This window comes from Triticum aestivum, chromosome 3D (assembly GCF_018294505.1).
Source record: "Triticum aestivum cultivar Chinese Spring chromosome 3D, IWGSC CS RefSeq v2.1, whole genome shotgun sequence".
In the NCBI taxonomy this organism is placed as follows: domain Eukaryota; kingdom Viridiplantae; phylum Streptophyta; class Magnoliopsida; order Poales; family Poaceae; genus Triticum; species Triticum aestivum.
This window is the reverse complement of record NC_057802.1, coordinates 598173600-598193185: the sequence shown is the minus strand read 5'-3', so window position 1 is coordinate 598193185 and position 19586 is coordinate 598173600. Positions and strand designations below refer to the sequence as shown.

General features: G+C 42.5%; 1 protein-coding gene and 1 pseudogene across 1 annotated transcript; both read left to right on the top strand.

Moving 5' to 3' along the window:
- The first annotated feature begins 745 nt into the window (after positions 1–745).
- LOC123080815 (probable splicing factor 3A subunit 1) lies at positions 746–3518 on the top strand. The gene is made up of 2 exons (XM_044503770.1): positions 746–2947; positions 3042–3518. Exons 1-2 carry the CDS (start codon positions 833–835, stop codon positions 3309–3311), a joined length of 2385 nt encoding a protein of 794 aa, XP_044359705.1. The 5' UTR covers positions 746–832; the 3' UTR covers positions 3312–3518.
- Positions 3519–10669: 7151 nt separating this feature from the next.
- LOC123080814 (myb-like protein L) lies at positions 10670–17722 on the top strand (annotated as a pseudogene).
- Positions 17723–19586: the final 1864 nt, after the last annotated feature.

Genomic DNA, 19586 nt, shown 5'->3' with positions numbered 1-19586 from the left:
GGAAGCAACCGGGCCTGAGCCTTTGGTAGATCAAGCAAAGCTAAAGTATCTCTGGTCATTTTCATGGACTGTATTGGGTCGAGACCACCTTTATCATGAGTTATATTATTTGTTGACGTCCAAATAGCCCACATGATCGTCACCAGCTTGGCTCGGTCGGACTTAGAGAACTTGGGATCACAAGCGATATCCTTTGACCATGTTAGAGGATGTAGATCAGGTCGTTGTACCTCAAGCCAAACCGGGGCTTGAGTCCAAAACCCTCTCGCATGGGAACAACTCAACAATGCATGCAACATGTCCTCATCTTCATGCTGACATATTTTGCACTGGCTCACTGTTGCTATATGTCGATATTTGAGTGTGGATTCTACTAGCAGGATACCTCGTAAAACCCTCCACCAAATCAAATCATTTTACTGTTGCAGGTACGCCAGCATGTACATACACCAAATCAAATCATTCTACTGGCAGGATATTTGAGTGTGGATTCTACTGTTGCAGGTACGCCAGTATGTACAAACACCAAATCATTTTTTTAGCAATATATGCACCAAATCAAATATACGGGGAAAGAAAAATGAAAATGTGCTACCAATTACCAAAGCCTCTGGCACAACGACTGGTACTGACTCGAGCCGAGTCGGCCGACCAGCCCGACTTCGACTTGGGCTGGGTACCGGTCCGATCCAAGTCCAACCGACCTCCTCTCCTCTCTTCACCTTCCCAAATCTGCGGCCCGCACCCCCTCCAACCGGATCCCCACCCACCCACCCCTACAATCGCTTCCGATCTGCCGCCGAAACCCTAGACCCCGCCGCCGCCGCCGCCGATGGGATCCCCAACGGTGGCCCCCGCGCCCCTCCTGCCCGCCGCAGTCCCGGACGGCGGCGAGGCGGACGCCAACGGCGAGCACGAGCGGCTGCAGCAGCTGCAGATCGTCCCCTCCTCCGCCCCCGCCGCCGCCGCCCCCTCCAAGCCGCCCGAGCCGGCGCCGACGGTGGCCACCCACACGCGCACCATCGGCATCATCCACCCGCCGCCCGACATCCGCGTCATCATCGAGAAGACGGCCACCTTCGTCGCCAAGAACGGGCCCGAGTTCGAGCGCCGCATCGTCGCCCACAACCAGGGCAACGCCAAGTTCAACTTCCTCCAGCCCTCCGACCCCTACCACGCGTACTACCAGCACCGCGTCTCCGAGATCGCCGACGCGCCGCCCGCCCCCGACGCCGCCGCCGCCGCCGACCCCGACGCCCTCCCCTCCGACGACTCCGCCGCCGACGGCGCCCCCGCCGACCACTCCGCGCCCTTCCGCGTCGGCCCGCCCGCCAAGGTGCTCGTGCCGCCCAAGGCCGAGCTCTACACCGTGCGCCTCCCCGAGGGCATCACCACCGAGGAGGTGGACATCGTCAAGCTCACGGCGCAGTTCGTCGCCCGCAACGGCAAGACCTTCCTCGCCAGCCTCGCGTCCCGGGAGAGCACCAACCCGCAGTTCAACTTCCTCCGCCCCACCCACAGCATGTTCCCCTTCTTCACCGCGCTCGCCGACATCTACTCGAGGGTGATGAGGCCCGACGAGGGCGTGGCCACCCTGATGAGGGAGCTCAAGGAGGGGACCAAGGACCTCACCACGGTGCTGGAGCGCTGCCTCAACCGGCTCGAGTGGGACCGGTCGCAGGAGCAGGCCAAGCAGCAGGCGGAGGATGAGGTCGAGATGGAGAGGATGCAGATGTCCATGATTGATTGGCATGATTTCGTCGTTGTCGAGACTATTGAGTTTGATGATGATGAGTTCGAGGGCCTCCCTGTGCCGCCTACGCTGGAAGAGTTGAAGCGCCGGAAGAGGATGGAGACATTGGGAGAGGAGGAACCCATGGAGTTGGCTGAACCAGCCAAGGATGTTGAGATGGAGATGGATGAGGAGGAGATGCAACTTGTCGAGGAAGGAATGAAGGCAGCAAGGCTCGATGAGAATGATGGAGGAGCACAAGTTAAGGTGGCCAGTAATGATGATGAGCCGCCTATGAGAATTGTCAAAAACTATAAGAGGCCTGAGGAGAGGATCCCTGCGGAGAGGGACCCGACCAAGGTTGTTGTCTCACCAATAACCGGGGAGCTCATTCCGATCAGCGAGATGGAGGAACACATGCGCATCTCGCTCATTGACCCCAAGTACAAGGAACAGAAAGAAAGAATGCTGGCCAAGATTAAGGAAACCACTCTTGCTCCTGATGATGAGATCTCCCGTAACATTATTGGTCTTGCACGTACAAGGCCAGATATTTTTGGAACCACCGAGGAAGAGGTTTCTAATGCCGTCAAGGCAGAAATTGAAAAGAAAAAGGATGAGCAGCCAAAGCAGGTTATTTGGGATGGTCATTCTGGGAGCATCGGTTGGACAGCCACTCAGGCAATGTCTGTCGGTGGAGAAGAACAGGGTGATGCCTCAAATGCTCCTGGTCCAGCTCCACTTCCCCGGCCTGGCATGCTGTTGCCCCGGCCTCCCCAACCACTTTCCTTGGTCAATGTTCCCCGATTTACACCCAATCCAATGCCTTATCATGTCCAACCCCCCCATCATATGCAAGTAGTTCCACCACATATGATGTCCAACATGCACCAACCTCTGCCACCAGGTCAACAACACATGATTAGGATGTCAGGTCCTATGGGTCATATGCCAAGTAATATCCCTCCACCGCCTCCAGGCCATAATACTCAGTTCATGCCTGGTCCACCACGGTTCGCTATGCCCCCTCCCCCGCACATGCAGAACATGCCAACCATGGTCAACCCCATCGGAATTCCCCAGCCTCCACCACCTTTGCCTCCACAACCACCTGCGGAGGAGCAGCCACCTCTACCTGAGGAACCAGAACCTAAGAGGCAGAGAACAGATGATGCATCTCTGATCCCAGCTGAGCAGTTCCTTGCCCAGCATCCGGTAATGTCTCTTTTCATATACTTCCACTCTAATCCCCTACTTCTCTTTCTTATTATTCTGCGCTGTCATGCTAATTTATTTGTTCCTCCTGCAGGGCCCTGCTCGCATCTCAGTTTCTGTGCCCAACCTTGATGAAGGAAACTTGCGAGGCCAAGTTTTGGAGATCTCTGTCCAATCACTCTCTGACACAGTCGGCAGTCTTAAGGAGCAGATTGCTGGAGAGCTGCAGCTTCCTGCTAATAAGCAGAAGCTGAGTGTGAGGACTAGTTTCCTCAAGGACAATCTTTCTCTTGCTTATTACAATGTTGGCCCTGGGGTGGCCATCAATCTAGCTCTGAGGGAGCGTGGTGGGAGAAAGAAATGAGCTTTTCTTATCTCAGTTTACTCACAGGACAATGCTTACAACCAAGCTTCAGTGGCTATCATGGAGATTATTTTTGTTGGTTGCTGCCTTCTGGATTCTTGTATTATGTGTTTTATAAGTCCAGCACTATGATTTGCATTGTAGTTTTCGGACTTGTCTATGCTTCTTAATATGGCTACATATTGTTGGAGATGTTTATCCTTTTTATTACTTTTGTGTTACTCAAGAAAGCTAACGATGCCTACCTGCCTACTTGATAGTGCTCCAGAGTTCAGGTGCCCGCATTGGCTCTACCGTTTGCCTTCTAAGGTGTTCTGATATCTTGAAAATGCACAATGCTTTTCCCCATGTTGGAATGTTCTGGGATGTTCTCTTATATGTATCTTTTGTGTTATTGTAGATGCTTCTGCACTGCATCAGTAAAGGTACTGTCTCTTCAAGTGCTTATTATGAAAGGTCTGTGGAAAGCCTATTATTGCAGTTCTAATTAAATTAGAGTTATGGGTGATGGCTGATGTTCAAAATCTTGTTGACAGAATAGCATGGCATCTATCAGAGATCACTGCTGCTGGAATCTTGTAACAAGTATAGTAGTGCATTGCTTATTGTGAACTTAATTATGCATGCAGTGAGTAGGGATGAGTATGGTTGCTCTTGCTGCTAAAAAGGCAGGCTGTGCCCTTTGTTGTGGTTGCTAGCGGTCATAAGTTGATTTCTGTAGGTTATGCATTTATTTTCATGTTTATTGCGATGTTTTCATCCTAAGTGACTAAAAAAATCACAATAGATGCTTTCCAGTTATTCTGAAGGTGGCATGTGTTTGGTCAACATAGGCATATATGGTTGTTTGGGTACTGATAATGATTGTGTGTTTTTTTCTGTTGTTAACCGACTTGTTCCATTGTCAATAGTAAATGAAGGGCAAAAGTAGGCACAAATAAGTTATGGTGCGACACTGTGTTTGCCATGTCACAGAAGTGTCATTATGATTGTGTCTCAACCAAACATTTTCACTTCATGAAGCCTTTCCCAACCCTAATAAATATCTGAGTTGGTGGTCGTCTGTTCGCCCCTTACCCATCCCCGTTTGAACTTCAAACCTAACAACCTTTTCATGCCAAAGCTCATCGAATCTTGAGAGCGAAGGCTACCAGGGTTCGTCCAGTCTATAGACCTTGCACCAATTTACCTCGCATTTAATAGCAGTTCCTTTGTTCATAGTCTATAATTGGTAAATGAACACGCCAGAGTGAATATCATTTGAGTAAACTATGTTCTATATGGGTTTTTTTTTTGCTTTGGTAGTGTAGTACTCCCCCCGTTCCTAAATATTTGTCTTTCTAGATATTTCAACAAGTGACTACATACGGAACAAAATGAGTGAATCTACACTTTAAAATATATCTATATACATCCGTATGTGGTAGTCCATTTGAAATCTCTAAAAAGACAAATATTTAGGAACGGAGGGAGTACATGCATCTTAACTAGTTCAAATATAAAATGTGTTGTGAACTTGGTCATTTACTATTGTCCACAAATATTCTGATCATCTCAGTTGTCAGGATGCGACTTTGATACTTGCAGGTTTTATAGTCTGCGTTGTGCATTGCGCTTATCTCAAAGTGTATGGTGCGAGCATAAGATTAGGCACAACTGGAGAAAGATTAGACACATCATGTTTGCTCTTCTTTTTTCTAGTTTAATTAATGCATTGAAGAGAAAGATTTCTTAGCATATCAACTAGATTAGACAAAACTGGATTTTGTATTCTCCAGTTGTTGTTAACTAAGTCCTGCTCTGGTGAGTAATAATAACCCTGTGGGCTTTATGACTGCCGAGATTTCAGTTAAATCACCAGTAGAAGGCTTTATGCCTTGCGAGCTATGAGTATCCCTTTTATTCATAATGTAGATGCTTATAAAGAGAAATAGTTGTTTACTATTTGATTTTTCACACATCAACACAGTATTATGTATGATGTTTATTTCTGTTTTTTTATCTGTTTCTGCTGTTTTTATCCGCGGGGAATAGGTGCACGTGGTATCCGCGGCGTAAGAGTTACGGACCGACATACATTACATTCAGTTTTTTTTCTACACATACGATTCTTTTTGTCCTTTACTGGCATTACCACGGGTACCCATTACCCACGAAACTGAACACGTGTGTACAACGGGCACCCAAGTTTAATATCCCAAAATTTCAGAATTTTTTGAATTTTGCTAATATGTTTGTTAATGCTATTTTCATATAGGGGTGTGTGGCACCTGAGAGCCACAAATCCTCATCCGCAAGCATGCTCCTTATGACGATTTAATTTTGCGGCCACAACCGTCATCCAAAACATTTAATTTGGACCCGGCTTCTGTCATTGGTTGGAGATTCAAACTGTGCGCATAGATCGGATCTGTCAAATTTGAGGAGATCGTTCAATAATTTAATTTTGTGCTTTCCTTTGTGTAAAATATCACAGAGGGCAACTTGGCCGGAGTGCTAGGCAAGTTGCGACAAGGCAGATCAATGTTTAGTTTCTCCACTTGATCTTACTAGTAGAACTCAGAAGAGTCATCAGGTACATGCAGTAGGGTGCTAATCCTCTGCACATCCACGTCCGTAGCATAATTCACGTAATAAGAAGGCCTGAACTGCAGAGGCCTTTGCAAGAACTGAGACTTCTGGACTGCGCCCCCTTGCCGCCCCAACTTCTGATCTTCTCTTCCAACCCCTTTGCTGGCCCCTCTTCGTCCAATCTCCGGCGGCCATGGTGGTCGGCGGTGAGCAGGAGCGGGCGTCCCAACTCTCAATACATATCTGACCACACAGAACTGGGAACAAAAATTCGGGATGGGGTCGAGCAAGTGTTGGCCAAGGAAGCTCAACATTGAGCTGCGATTACGCATATTGATGTTCTGACCATCGAAAAACAGAGATATTGGGGCCACCTGAATGCCAATATTCAATTCTTGCCTTCAACATCAACATCCAAAGGGGCAGTAAAGGATAAAAGGGACAATAACATACACAATCAATCACTCCAATGACCATTGTTGTTCAATTTCACTGACACCCGGGTTAAAAAAAAGTAAAGAATGACGGTTAAAAGACGAAGAACAGTATCTCATTTGAACAACATTTGTCTATGTTAATCATTATACGAAGTAGGGCAATATCACATCTTATAAGAAACAAACAACATAAAATAAATCAAAGTAAAAAAATCATATGAAATATGATACGATATAAACATTATCCTTGCTATTCCTGCATCAAGGGGGAGTACGATTCATGGAATAATTTCTTAGATGTACCGTCCTATCCCAGGTGTTGGGACTCTTTTTGACGGGATCAGTGGAATCTTTATGATCAAAACCCTGGATTTGATCTGGTTTCATCTATAAGAGCAGTTTTTATTTCTACAATTTTCTTTTCGGATTTTTTCTGCTTTTTTCCTTTCATTTTCCTTCCTTTCCTTTTAATTCATTCACAATTAAATAATATATTTTAATTTCATGAACATAATTTGTTGAAAACATTTTTAACAATTTGTGAACATTTTTACCTAAATGCCAGAACATTTTGTGCATTTTGGGATTTTTTTAACATGTATTAAGTTTGTCAACATTTTTTTTTAAATGTCAGACTTATCAAATTGTGTTTTTTTAGTTGACAAACTTTTTTATTTCATGAACGTTTTGAAATTTGTTATATTTTTTAATTCACCAACTTTTTTGGAATGTATAAACATTTTTTATATTTGCGATTTATTTGAATTTATGGATATTTGTTTGTTTCTAGTTTTTATTGAAATCGTGAACATTTATGAAATTCGGGAACATTTTAGAATTTCACAAACATTGTCATTATTTGAAATCCGCGAACATTTTTGAATTTTGAAATATTTTTAATTCACAAATATATTTTGTTTTTGAGGAAATTTATTGAAGCTATGATTTTATTACAATATGTAAGAATTTAATATTTTTTACATGCTCCTAAAATTATAGGATGATTAAAGTAAACTTGATAAAAGTCCGCCATGTTATTCAGAGTTCAATTCAGGCATTTGTCGACTTTTTCGGTAACCCCGTTGTGGAAAGTCCGCTATGTCATTCAGTGTCCAGTTCAGACTTTGGTCGACTTTTTCATTAAATACCATTGTGGAACGCCGGTCATGTCTACTTCAGTCTCTGATGAGAGCGACACGGGACGTGTCTATTTCCGGAGAGCCCCAAATGTGATGATTCGGTATTACCGAAATATTCAATTCTGGTTCAGAGTTCTTCTGTTATAGATTTACCTTCTCTGACTAATTGTTATTTCTATGGATCTAAATTGTACTACTTGCTAAGTAATCATTACTCACTCTTGTTTGTTTCTTTGTTGGATTTTATTTGGATTTCAGGTACATCGAGTAGTGAAATGCATGGGCAAGGGAGCAGCATCACTACATCACTTGAGCACACCATATACCTTCATACAATCCTTAGACGACACTCAGATTGTTATGTACTAGTTGTAGTATAACAATTGGATAATATTCATCTACCTATGTGAGTCTTTTTGCGTGACATGGGTGTCCGTTTAAACAAGAGAAACCCTGTTGAAACTTCTAAATATTCCAAGATTTCGTATTATTAGATTTGTGTGGTAGCACTGCCAGGTTGAGTTAAAATCTAGGGCGCTACAGTACATGGGTGTACGGATGTACATCCATTACTCTATTTTAAAAAGAGTATATAGGTCCATCTGTTAAACCATATGATTTAGCAAATATATGATTGAATTAGTGCATGGATGCTCCAAAAACCGAGTATATCTGAAACAATTCCTTACATACAATTAAATTTGTACTCTAGAATTTTCTACATATATGTTTTCCTAATCATATAGTACAACCATTATTACGATATTTGTCAAACCATATGTTTTAGAGATATATGTAACATAGATATGTATATAATTTACATAAGTATCAAAAATATTTGCAAAATCAATTTTGCTACAAAGTACAAATTGAATTCAGTGCAACACATGAGTATTTTTCAGTAATATATATTCCAAATATATAATAAATAAATAATATAATTAATATTTAACTTTGTTATATTGTTAAGTATGCCAAATAAGTAATAAAAATATAATCCTTAACACGGTAGGATGATAAGTATAAAATTTTAGTATAAAATATGTATAAACTCCAGGTCAAAGGGGTTGATTGGACCCATGAAAAAAATTAATATGACATTTGGAACAAAATTTTATCATTTCTAACATAAAACATAACTTAGAAAGATAAACTCCACATGCACACCATTAACAACAAACAAAGATTTTTTTGGCGACTGAAACAACCAACACCCACTTCTTAGTGCATCACGTCTATAACCTTGTGCCACGAGCTCGTTCTGTTCCTCTTCCACAAGAGAAGCAGAGGCCTGACAGATATCTCGCAATGGTTGCCACTCATGAGAATGCGTTCATCAACACCCGGCATGGTCTCAACAGCCTTGGAGAGTATTTCGTGAAAGTTATTTTGGTTGAACTCAGTGGTACAACTCGGCTTGAGGTGAACCATTGATATGATCATATATCAAATACAAGCTTCAAAATTATCCAGCACTGAGTGGTAGCATCCTTATTCATTTCTAATATCTTATTGAGCTTGTTCACCACTGATGTATTCACATGGTCAGAGATGACACCACTAGAATCTTCTCCACTGATCTTTTGGCATGTCTCCACCATGAGAGACGGGGGCGAACCCAGGACAAAAATGGCCTGGGGTCCCATGTCTATCAATCCTTACCTCCATTAAGGAGGCTTTGGTTGAATGCAGACATTTAATGACATTCACAATATATGATTATTCTATTGTACTGCCAATGATATTGCGTTTGTGATTAGCAATATAGTGGACATAACCCCTAAGTAGAACACAAAATCAAAAGACTGGAAATAAACAAGAAGACGACATGCTTGCCTTCTGTTTATGTCATCCCTGTCTTCTTCTTTCATATATTCTAGCACTTTGACAATTGTAGGAACATATAAGTCAAACTCTTAGTTTTGTAGTGAGAACTTCATAGAGTGTCTACAAAAGAAAAAAAACCATGAATCATGTGTACATACTGTTGGGGAATGGCGGTTAAAATACGAAGACCAGTATCTCATTTGAACAACATTTGTCTATGTTAATCATTATCCGAAGTAGGGCAATATCACATCTTATAAGAAACAAACAAGAGAAAATAAATCAAAGTGAAAAAACGTATGAAATATGATACGATATAAACATTATCCTTGCAATTCCTGCATCAAGGGGGAGTATGATTCATGGAATAATTTCTTAGATGTACCGTCCTATCCCAGGTGTTGGACTCCTTTTGACGGGATCAGTGGAATCTTTATGATCAAAACTCTGAATCTATTCCGGTTTCACCTATAAGAGCGGTTTTATTTCTGCAATTTTCTTTTTGGGTTTTTTCTGCTTTTTCCTTTCATTTTCCTTCCTTTCCTTTTAATTAATTCACAATTAAATAATACATGTTGAATTTCATGAACTTAATTTGCTGAAAACATTTTTAACAGTTTGTGAACATTTTTACCTAAATGCCAGAACATTTTGGGATTATTTTGAACACGTTTTAAGTTCGTCAACATTTTTTTTGAAATGTCACACTTTTCAAATTGTGTTTTTTAGTTGATGAACTTTTTTATTTCATGAAAGTTTTGAAATTTATTATATTTCTAATTCACTAAGGTTTTTGGAATTTATAAACATTTTTTTTATATTTGTGATTTATTTGAATTTATGAATATTGTTTTTTTTCCAGAGTTTTATTGAAATTGTGAACATTTATGAAATTCGTGATCATTTTACGAATTTCATAAACATTGTCATTATTTGAAATCTTTGAACATTTTTTGAATTTTGAAATATTTTTAAGTTCACAAATTATTTTGTTTTTGAGGAAATTTTGTGAATCTGTGATTTTATTACAATATGTAAGAATTTAATTTTTTTATAATTGTTTTTGAAAGGATATTTGGTATAAAAAATAAAAGGTAGTAGAAACAGAAAAGAAAAGGGAAAATATACACGTAATAGAAGAAAATGGGGCCCGCGCCCCGTAATGGGCTGGGCATTTTTTGGTTTCAAGGACATTTTTCGAATCTACGATTTTAATTTACAATATGGAATCATTTCTCTATTTTGTATAAATTTTAAAAAGTAGTAAAAACAGAAAACAAAAGGGAAAATAATAAAAAAAACGAAAAAAGCCGAAAAAGTAAACGTAAAATAAAATGGCGCCCGCGCCCTGTAATGAGCTGGACCAAATCGCGCAGGGGAGTGCGCGTTCGGTAGGTGTTCTCCGACCCGCGCGTGGATTAGGTGGTCGCAGACGAGAGCGGCGACAAGCTCTCCAAAAAAAACAAAAAAAACGAGAGCGGCGACCGAGCAGGGAGACCGGCGGCGACCGGCGGCTGCGCAGGTGCCTCCCCCCCTTCCCCATCTCCGCCCCATCCCGCATTCCTGCTCCCTCGCTCCTTCCCCCACGCCATGGAGGTCAGCAGCGCCCCAGGACCGGCGCGCGCCGCTCCCCTGTGCCACACCCCGCCCGCCGTGCCCCGCCATCCTGTCTCACGCCCCCGACGTCCTCCATGTCCGCCCCTCACGTCCAGCCCTCTGCTTGGCTCGTCTTCTGCAGCCACTACTGCATCTGACACTAATGCTATTATGCAGCAGCCACTCGTTAATGTGTTCTTCATGTTTTAGGGTGTTAAATCAGTCTCAAGCTTCAATCTAGTATTGCAGATCATCACATTAGGTTCACCGTTTCTTGTTCAATGATGTCTTATCAGATTGCAAATTGCAAATTGTACTTCCACCAATCTAGCTCTGCTTATCAGATACATAATGAAACAAACTTGTAATTAGCATATTATACTGAGAAAGCTTAAGATTTAGAACAAAGATAAAATAAGGAAAAAGAGAAAGAAAGATAAGGTTAACCTGTAGCGTGTAATTTGCATAAATTGGTACAACTCAAGTTCCCATCAGCTGGACAACGGCGGTGGCGGCAACTGATGGCTTGTCTGATGAGGAGGAGGAGGACCTTGCCCTTGTTCGCAGCATCCGCGAGAACCTTCACCTGAACAAGGCCTCGCCCTCCTCGCTGCGCCCGATCTGCATCTGGCCGCCTTCCTTCATGGAGGATGACCTCGAGATGCTCCGTGCGATACAGCGCCGCTTCTCGCACTACCACTCCGGTGAGTCCACTCACAATCCAGTTCTTTCCGGTTCCAGTTTGGAAGCGCCTGGTGAGTGTTTTCGGTTTGTTCGAGACTTTGTGTGTGTTTGCATTTCTTTTGTGTATGAACATGTCTCTTTGATGGTACATCTAGGATAGTATGATATAGCCTGGTAATCCCTATTCTAGGTAGATATCTAATTTTTTTACCATGAGAAACTTCCAAGCTGAATTTTGATTACATTTAACCATAAAATATTAAGTGCATTTCGTTTGGTAGGAAAGAACTATCGGATGGCCATTATTTTCTTATAGTATTTCGGATTTTTTACTGTTCTGAATTTCATGTAGCAATGATGTCTTATGAAGGCTAGTAACTAAAACATGCTACATTTGTAGTAACTTCCATACAGTGTTAGCTTTGAATGTTAAACTGTGGGCTGTGCTAACACAATATGTAGTGTTATCCTGATACCAGAATTGCAATGCATTATAATAACCCATTACAAACTCTCTGCTGACAAATTAGATGCTATATATGGTTGATTTTCTGATTCACGAGTTATTACATGTAAGCAGAGCCCTGTTCTCTTGAAGACACGTGTACCAGTATATAATCGAAAACTCAACATATACAATGTTATCATAATTCCTGTATAGTGTAAAAAGGCATATATGTCGATACATAAAGGGGCCCTTAATATTTATTTACCTACTGAAGGTACCTCCACTGGTCCATTGGAAAACATGAAAAATGAGGCATCAAAAGGAGGGGACGATGAATTTATTGCACATCGACCTGGTGAAGAGGATGTACAGAGCAAAAATACGAAAGCTCTCACTCAAACTGGGTTCCCCAAAGCTGCACTATTGTTAGTGGATGCTCTCAAGAAGAACAGAGCATGCCAGAAGTTTATTAGAAGGAAGATGATTAACATTGAAGCAAAGATTGAAGTAAATAAGGATCTTAGGGATCGCGTCAAATGCCTTATGGACTATCAGTTAAGCTGCAGAAGATCGTTTAGCAATTTTTTATGCCAGAAGGTGGATCCTCGTGTTCGATTGATTTCCTCTGAAAAACAAAGCGCACAATCCGCAAAGGTAATAACGTCAGTATTTACAGCTGTGTATTGTATATTAGATAACATATATAATCACCTTATGATATATAAACTTATAGAGCACTTGTACCTTCTGTTGTTGATGTTCCTATTTGTTCTCTGAAAACGCCACATAGTTATTAACTTTCATTACAGATTTTTCTACACCAACGCTTGTTTCCTGCATAAGATAGTTGTAAATACCTGTATGAAAAGGCGAATAGGTTTCGTATCCTAGTCATGTCGAGTCTGTTGACTAAATTACTTAAGATCCTTTTCTTGTGAACATGTATGTATATTGTGGAATTTAATTGAATTGCTGTTCTTAATTTTAGGGATATTGAATTGCTATTCTATCACACTAAAATCAATTTATTTATTAGACAGATCAATTGTAAATATTGTTTCTATTGTACACTTACATATTCTTCCTCTGTTGCCCGAACCATTGTTTTCCGTTTCATAATGGAGAGAATGGTACATAAAAACAAGGTAGCTCGCGGATCATGGGAATATAGTCACATATTGCTCTGTCATGTGCATGAACATGACTGTCAAGTGATTATCTTGATTTTTAGGAACAGATAATACGACACTTACAAAAGAGTATTCTATTCTTGCAGAATAAATGTAAGATGTCTCCATTGCTTCTTGGCCCAGCTGAGAACCCTCATATTGAAAAGTACAAAGTAGTTCTGAAGCAATTCCCAATTTCGCTTCAGAAGCATTCATGGTCAGATACAGAGAAAGACAGGCTTGCTAAAGGAATAAAGCAGCAGTATCAGGAAATGTTAATTAAGGACTCCATGAAGAATGGAAGGTTTGTCGAATTATTGAACTCTTGCACCAATGTAGCATTTTCATCTTCTATTTCGGTCATGGATTTTGAATCATGACTTAATCACTTAATATCACATTGAACAACCCATTGTCATAGTTTATCAATTATTCTTTGCTAATACTTGAAGAGCACCCCTTTTTAAGCTTCAAGAGTGTTAAAAGTTTTGTACTCCCTATGTCCCAAAATAAGTGTCGTTGATTTAGCACAACTCTATGCTAACTTTGTACTAAATCAGCGACACTTATTTAGGTACGGAGGGAGTATATGGTTCTAATAGCTATTTTCCATTTTTCTTGATGGTTTTCTATCAATATGAATTCAATGGGTTTCTGACTGAACTATCTATCTCTACTCTTATAAAAAACTGAGTTGGTGATGATGGTGTGCCTGCCATCTTGTAATATAGACCGTCCGATCTATATCTGATGGATAGAAAGCAAACCATGACAATTTTACAAAAAATACCCGCACCTCTCTCCACATTTACAGATAAGGCCTTGCCTCGTTCATCCTTATCTCCCACAACCTCATTGTTGAGCAATTAAAAAAGGAAGTCTCTGGAACAATCTGGCATGGTGGCCGCTGCCGGCGCCGTCCAGTATATATCTAACATAGATATATCCCCATGCCTCCGCCCAGTCCGACCACCAGTCACCACCACGCCCCACACCTCCTCACCTTATCTCTCATCTTTCTCGAGAAATCATTTTTCCGATGAAATTCTCGAGATACTATTTTTCCGATAAAATTCTCGAGATATCATTAGTTTTTACACATGGGATTACTCCTGCATGGGTCAATCACAACAGATGTTTTGTAAAAAAATGCATCTTGTTGTTCCGTGCAATGCACGGGCATCTTGCTAGTAAATCATGAATTGGCAGTCTTTACAGTCTCTATAGTTGTGCTACTGGGGTATTTGTTTTCCGCAAATTGAGATGTGGGTTTGATGCCAAACTTATGGGTTTTAATATAATTTTACTTGGTCTTCTGCTAGAAGATTTGACATGAAATCTTATTCTGCTATTCCTTTTTTGTTCTGCAGTTCCAGTGGTGACTTCAGTGCTGTAGATATGGCCTATGCACTGACGAACACTGGGGGTAATTTTGAGGCGACTCACGAGATTCTCCGGTCAGTCTTACCATTAGTAAACTGGGACTATATTGCTGCTATGTACCTGCCTGGTCGATCCGGTGCTGAATGCGAATCAAGGTACTTTCCCTCTACAAGTTATTTTTCCCTTCTAGCGCACGGAGCAATTTTCATTTCGCTCATCTTGCAAAAGTTTCACCAGATCTTACTTTGCCATCTCTCCTGATATTGTTATTTAACGTTTCTGCTGTATTTGTCTGCATCTGTGTTTTCAATTGGTTAGTCCTAATTCAAGAAATTGTAATTGTATTCTCTAGGTGGCTAAACTATGATGATCCACTGATTAATCACAACGCCTGGACTGCATGTGAGGAGAAAAGACTTATACTAACTGTCCAAGAAAGAGGAATGCATAATTGGATTAATATTGCGGTTGCGTTGGGCACACAGAGAACTCCTTTCCAGTGCTTTGCCCGTTATCAATGAAGTCTTAATCCCCACATATTGAAGAGGGTCTGGACAAAAGAGGAAGATGTTCAACTTGTAGTTGCCGTCAAAACTTTTGGTTGTAACTGGCAACTTGTATCAGCTAATCTGGTTGGTCGCGTTGGCAACCAGTGCTCTAACAGGTACTGTTCTTTGACTTGTCTTTCTATTACGGTACATATCTTATGACTCTTTATCATGGTTACCTTTTCTAACGGAATTTAATATTTTTCCTCACTAATTTTACATGGATCATGCTTTCTATTATGGCACCTTTGTTATCACTCTTTATCGTGGTAATCTTTTCTAATGGTATTTAATCTTTGTCCTCACTTAGTTTTACGTGGATGTTCTCTTACTTTCCTTGGGTGGGGTATATTTGACATACCTTACGTCAAACTTAACTAGGTGGAGGAAAACGCTAAACCCTGAAAGGAAAAGGGCGGGGAGATGGTCTGAGGACGAGGACAAGCGCCTCATGGTATCTGTCAAGCTTTTTAGGTCTGGCAGCTGGAATAAGATTGCGCAGTTTTTACCTGGCCGCACACAAAGTCAAAGCAGCGAGAGGTAAGGTAGTAGTTTTACCATGTCAGTTGGAAGTTTATGGTTTGATGGTGATGCTAGTTTTTATCCTCGTTAAACAGGTGGTGTAATGTTCTTGATCCGGATATAGATCATGGGGAATGGCGCCCTTAAGAGGATTCCAAGTTACTGGCTTCCGTCCATGAGGTTGGTGCGTGCTGGTCCAAGATTGCTGGGGCTATGATTCCTCACCGTACTGATAGTATGTGCTTGAGGTAAACCATAAACCCATCTCTTTCAGATTTTACATGATGTAATTCTGATGTGTTGCTCGAAACTTCAAATCGATAATGCACTTCATGATGGAGGAGCTGTCCCACCAACCAAAGCAAGCACAAACTTTGTTGCTAATAGTTATGCCGTTTGTGACTGCAGGCGATGGAAAAGACTGTGTCAAGATGAATTACCTTTAGTGATAGCAGCCAATCAAGTAAAGAAAACTATTTTCCAGACCAACTTTGTTGATAGAGAAACAGAGCGACCTGCAATTTGCCCCAGTGACTTCCCATCACTTGTGTACTCGAAAGTTGACAGGCGTGATGAGAACACTGCAAGGTACAGTAATTTCAGTTGCAATGCTTTTCAAACAATAAAAGTGAAAAAAAAAACCGGTACTTTTAGCTATGTTCTCTTCCTCATCATTCCCTGTTTTTCAGTGATCAAGTCAAGAAACCTCGAAAACGGTCGAGAATATCATGTTCGGATAACGTGCCATCTGGTGATCCCTCGAAGTCTTCTGCTGATGTTGCCGTACTTAATTGGTAGTTCACATCATGCACATGGCTCCCCTTTTATTTTAGCGATAAAACAAATTAACTAGATGGATTGTTGAGTCGGCCCAACCTGCCAAGCTTTGCGTCTGTAAATTCTGTTTTCCACTTTTACAATTGCAGTGGCATGCCGTTAAATAACGCCATGCAATCTGACGGGCCCTGAGGTGCCAACTGTGGCCATTTATGCTCGACCGGATCCTACTCCTGTTGAGTATAGCAGCACACCAAAGACTCAAGTTGTCGATTAGGTACAAGCTTATATATCTTGAGAAAATTCCTTATATAACACTATTTTAAATATTGGTTCCTTATTTAACACTGGAAATTTTCTTCTTCCTTATCTAACATCATGCATAAATTTTTTCCCCCTATCTAACACTTCCGTCAATTCTGTTAGCTCACACCGTTAAAACAGGCATGGAGTGATGTCAGTTTTTCTTAGCTGGACAAAAATGCCCCTGCCCATAAGCATGAGAGAAAAGAAAACAGAACAGGACCGAACCGAACCGGGCATCTCTCTCACGATCCACATCCCCTTCCCCGCTTCCCCTTTCTCAAACCCTAGCGATTGCGGGCGGCGGCGACGGCGGAGAACCTGCTAGCGGCGGCGGAGATTCGGCGTTATGGATGGCGGTGGTGCTGAGGATGGGGAAGGCGCTGCGGAGCAAAGCCAGTGCGCGGCGGCGGAGGGGTCCGACCTTGGCGCTCCCGCGGATCCGGCGATGGCGAGCCTTGGCGACGGCTGTGGTGCGGAGGGGTCGGGCCAGCACGCGGCTACGGCTGCGGAGGGGCTGCGTCAGCGCACGGCTTCAGCAGGAGGCGGTGTCTCAGCTGCAGCAATCACGGGCCAGGGCGGGGCATGGGCTGAGGGCTCGACCGCCGGCATGGCTGGAGGCTCAGGCCAAGGCACGGCTGGTTCGGGCTCGACAGCAGCTGTAGGCTCAGGCCAATACGCTGCTGAATCGGCCTCGGCAGCAGATCAGGGAAGGGGAAGAAGATGGAGCTTGCTAAAAAGGATGAAATTTGTCCTATGGTGCCATTTGACAGCCCCGCAATGAGCACAAGAAGCAAAAAAACTAACCCAGCCAGCCACGCAATGAGCACAAGAAGCAAACGAAGACTTAGCTTGTGAACCAAATTTAATTTCTTTTAGTTAGAGTCACTTTTGTTGCTGCTCATGTCATGTTGTGTGGACTTGGACTCATGTATGTGAACCTTAGGTCACTTTTGTGTAGTCCATATCATGTATGTATGGACTTGGACTATGTACGCGAACCTGGACATGATGACAATCCTTTTGTGTTGCTCGTATGATGTAGAGTATGATGTATGTGTGGGATTGGACTCATATATGTGATCATGTATATGTTGGAAGTGATATGTGTACTTGGATGGGGGCCTGTATGTTTATGTGCAAATCTGAATACTATTTGTTGAAATGTATGTATAAGTGAATTGCATGATCTGGATGTGCATCAAATTACAGATCATGCATTGGGAAGAATTTACTTATACATACAATGCTAAATAGTATTGGTGTTACATAAGTGAATTTTGGTCACAAGTTTTGAACTAAATTGTGAACTAATGTAACACCAATGCTAAAATTTGGGCAGAACCTTTAAAATTTGTTACATACTTTGACTAAAATTCACTTATTACAGGTTCTGCCCAAATTTTGAACTAAATTGTGAAAAAGTTGTTGCTTTTTACTATGGGAAGAATTTTGGTCACAAGTTCATCAGGGGTAAAATCGTCTTCTCATGTGTCATTTCACACCGTTAGAGGTCAAAATGGATGGAAATGTTAAAAAGGGAACAAATTTTAGCATTGGTGTTACATAAGGAAGAACAAGTTTTGCAGTGTCAAATAAGGCAAAAAAATTAAGCTAGTGTTAGATAAGGAATTCTCTCTTATATTAATGCTATATACGTAGTACTGACATCATTTGTTTATGGAGAATGCTTTTGTGACTGCAGATCGCAGTCAGTGCAGAGTTTGGTTTCTTGTCTTCTATAAAAAGGGTTTTCCCTACCCTATCAATATTGGTGGCCGCTCAAAGAGCATCTCTAGCAGGTCCTGCAAAAAGCCTCAACCTGCAAAATAACCGTCAAAATGAAGGTCGGCGCGAAAAATCCCGCCCGAACAGACCCCGCAAACGCGTCCGACCCGTAAATATTTTTGAGGGGCGCGACAAAATCTCGACCCCAACCCGTGATACGCGGGTCCCCCCTCCTGGCCCTTCGGCGCCCTACATATAGCGCGAGCGGTTGGTGGGGAGGACATTTCAGCCCGCGCTTTCCCCACCTACCACCGCCCCTCCCCCCCCCCCCCCCCCGCCCCGCCACCGGGCCGCCACCAACGATTTCGACGAAAGTAGCTGGCAGGATCACGCCGAAAGGCCGCCACGTGCCCGAGGTTGCCCTCCGCCACCCCTCCTGCATCGGCGGGCCGGAAAGTTGCAGATCTGCGTCCGTTTGACGCGGGTGGCCAGATTTGGCTTTTCCAACCGCTGGTGGTTGCGCCAAGCGATGGAATGGTCGGGGAGCACCCCGCGCAGCACCGGCAAAGGCCCATCGCCGCATGCAGGTACGGGTTCGTCTTGTCGCCGCCGTCGACGGTTTGCCGGCATGGATTCGGTCAGCCGTCCGCCGGGCTCGGCGCTTGCGCAGTGGCTCCGCGGCTCGCCGATGCCGCTCATATAGTGCGACGACTGCACGCGGACAGTGCTGCGGCTAACTTCGGGCACGCCGAAGCACCCGGATGGGTGTTCTTCAAATGCAAAAACGACGGGGTATGTGTTATTTTTATTCGGCTTTGTCACCGTATTTTTCGGTTCAATTGTGATAGCTCATTTCGAACATCATCATGTGTGTAGGAAAATGGATGCTCATTTTGGTTTTGGGAAAGAGAATACATTGATTTATTGATAGAAAGAAACTTAATAGATGTTCGTGTACTCCTTAGTAGAATCGAAGCTAATGATGCAGCTGCATGTGCAATTAGAGAAGAAAGTAGAGGGGAAGGAACGTCTACTTCTTTAGAACCAAAGAAGAAGAATGAAGAATACAAAATCAAAAATCCGCAGATCAACAACGAATGCATGGAGAAGATATTGGTCCAACTAGTGGGAGCAGTTATGGAA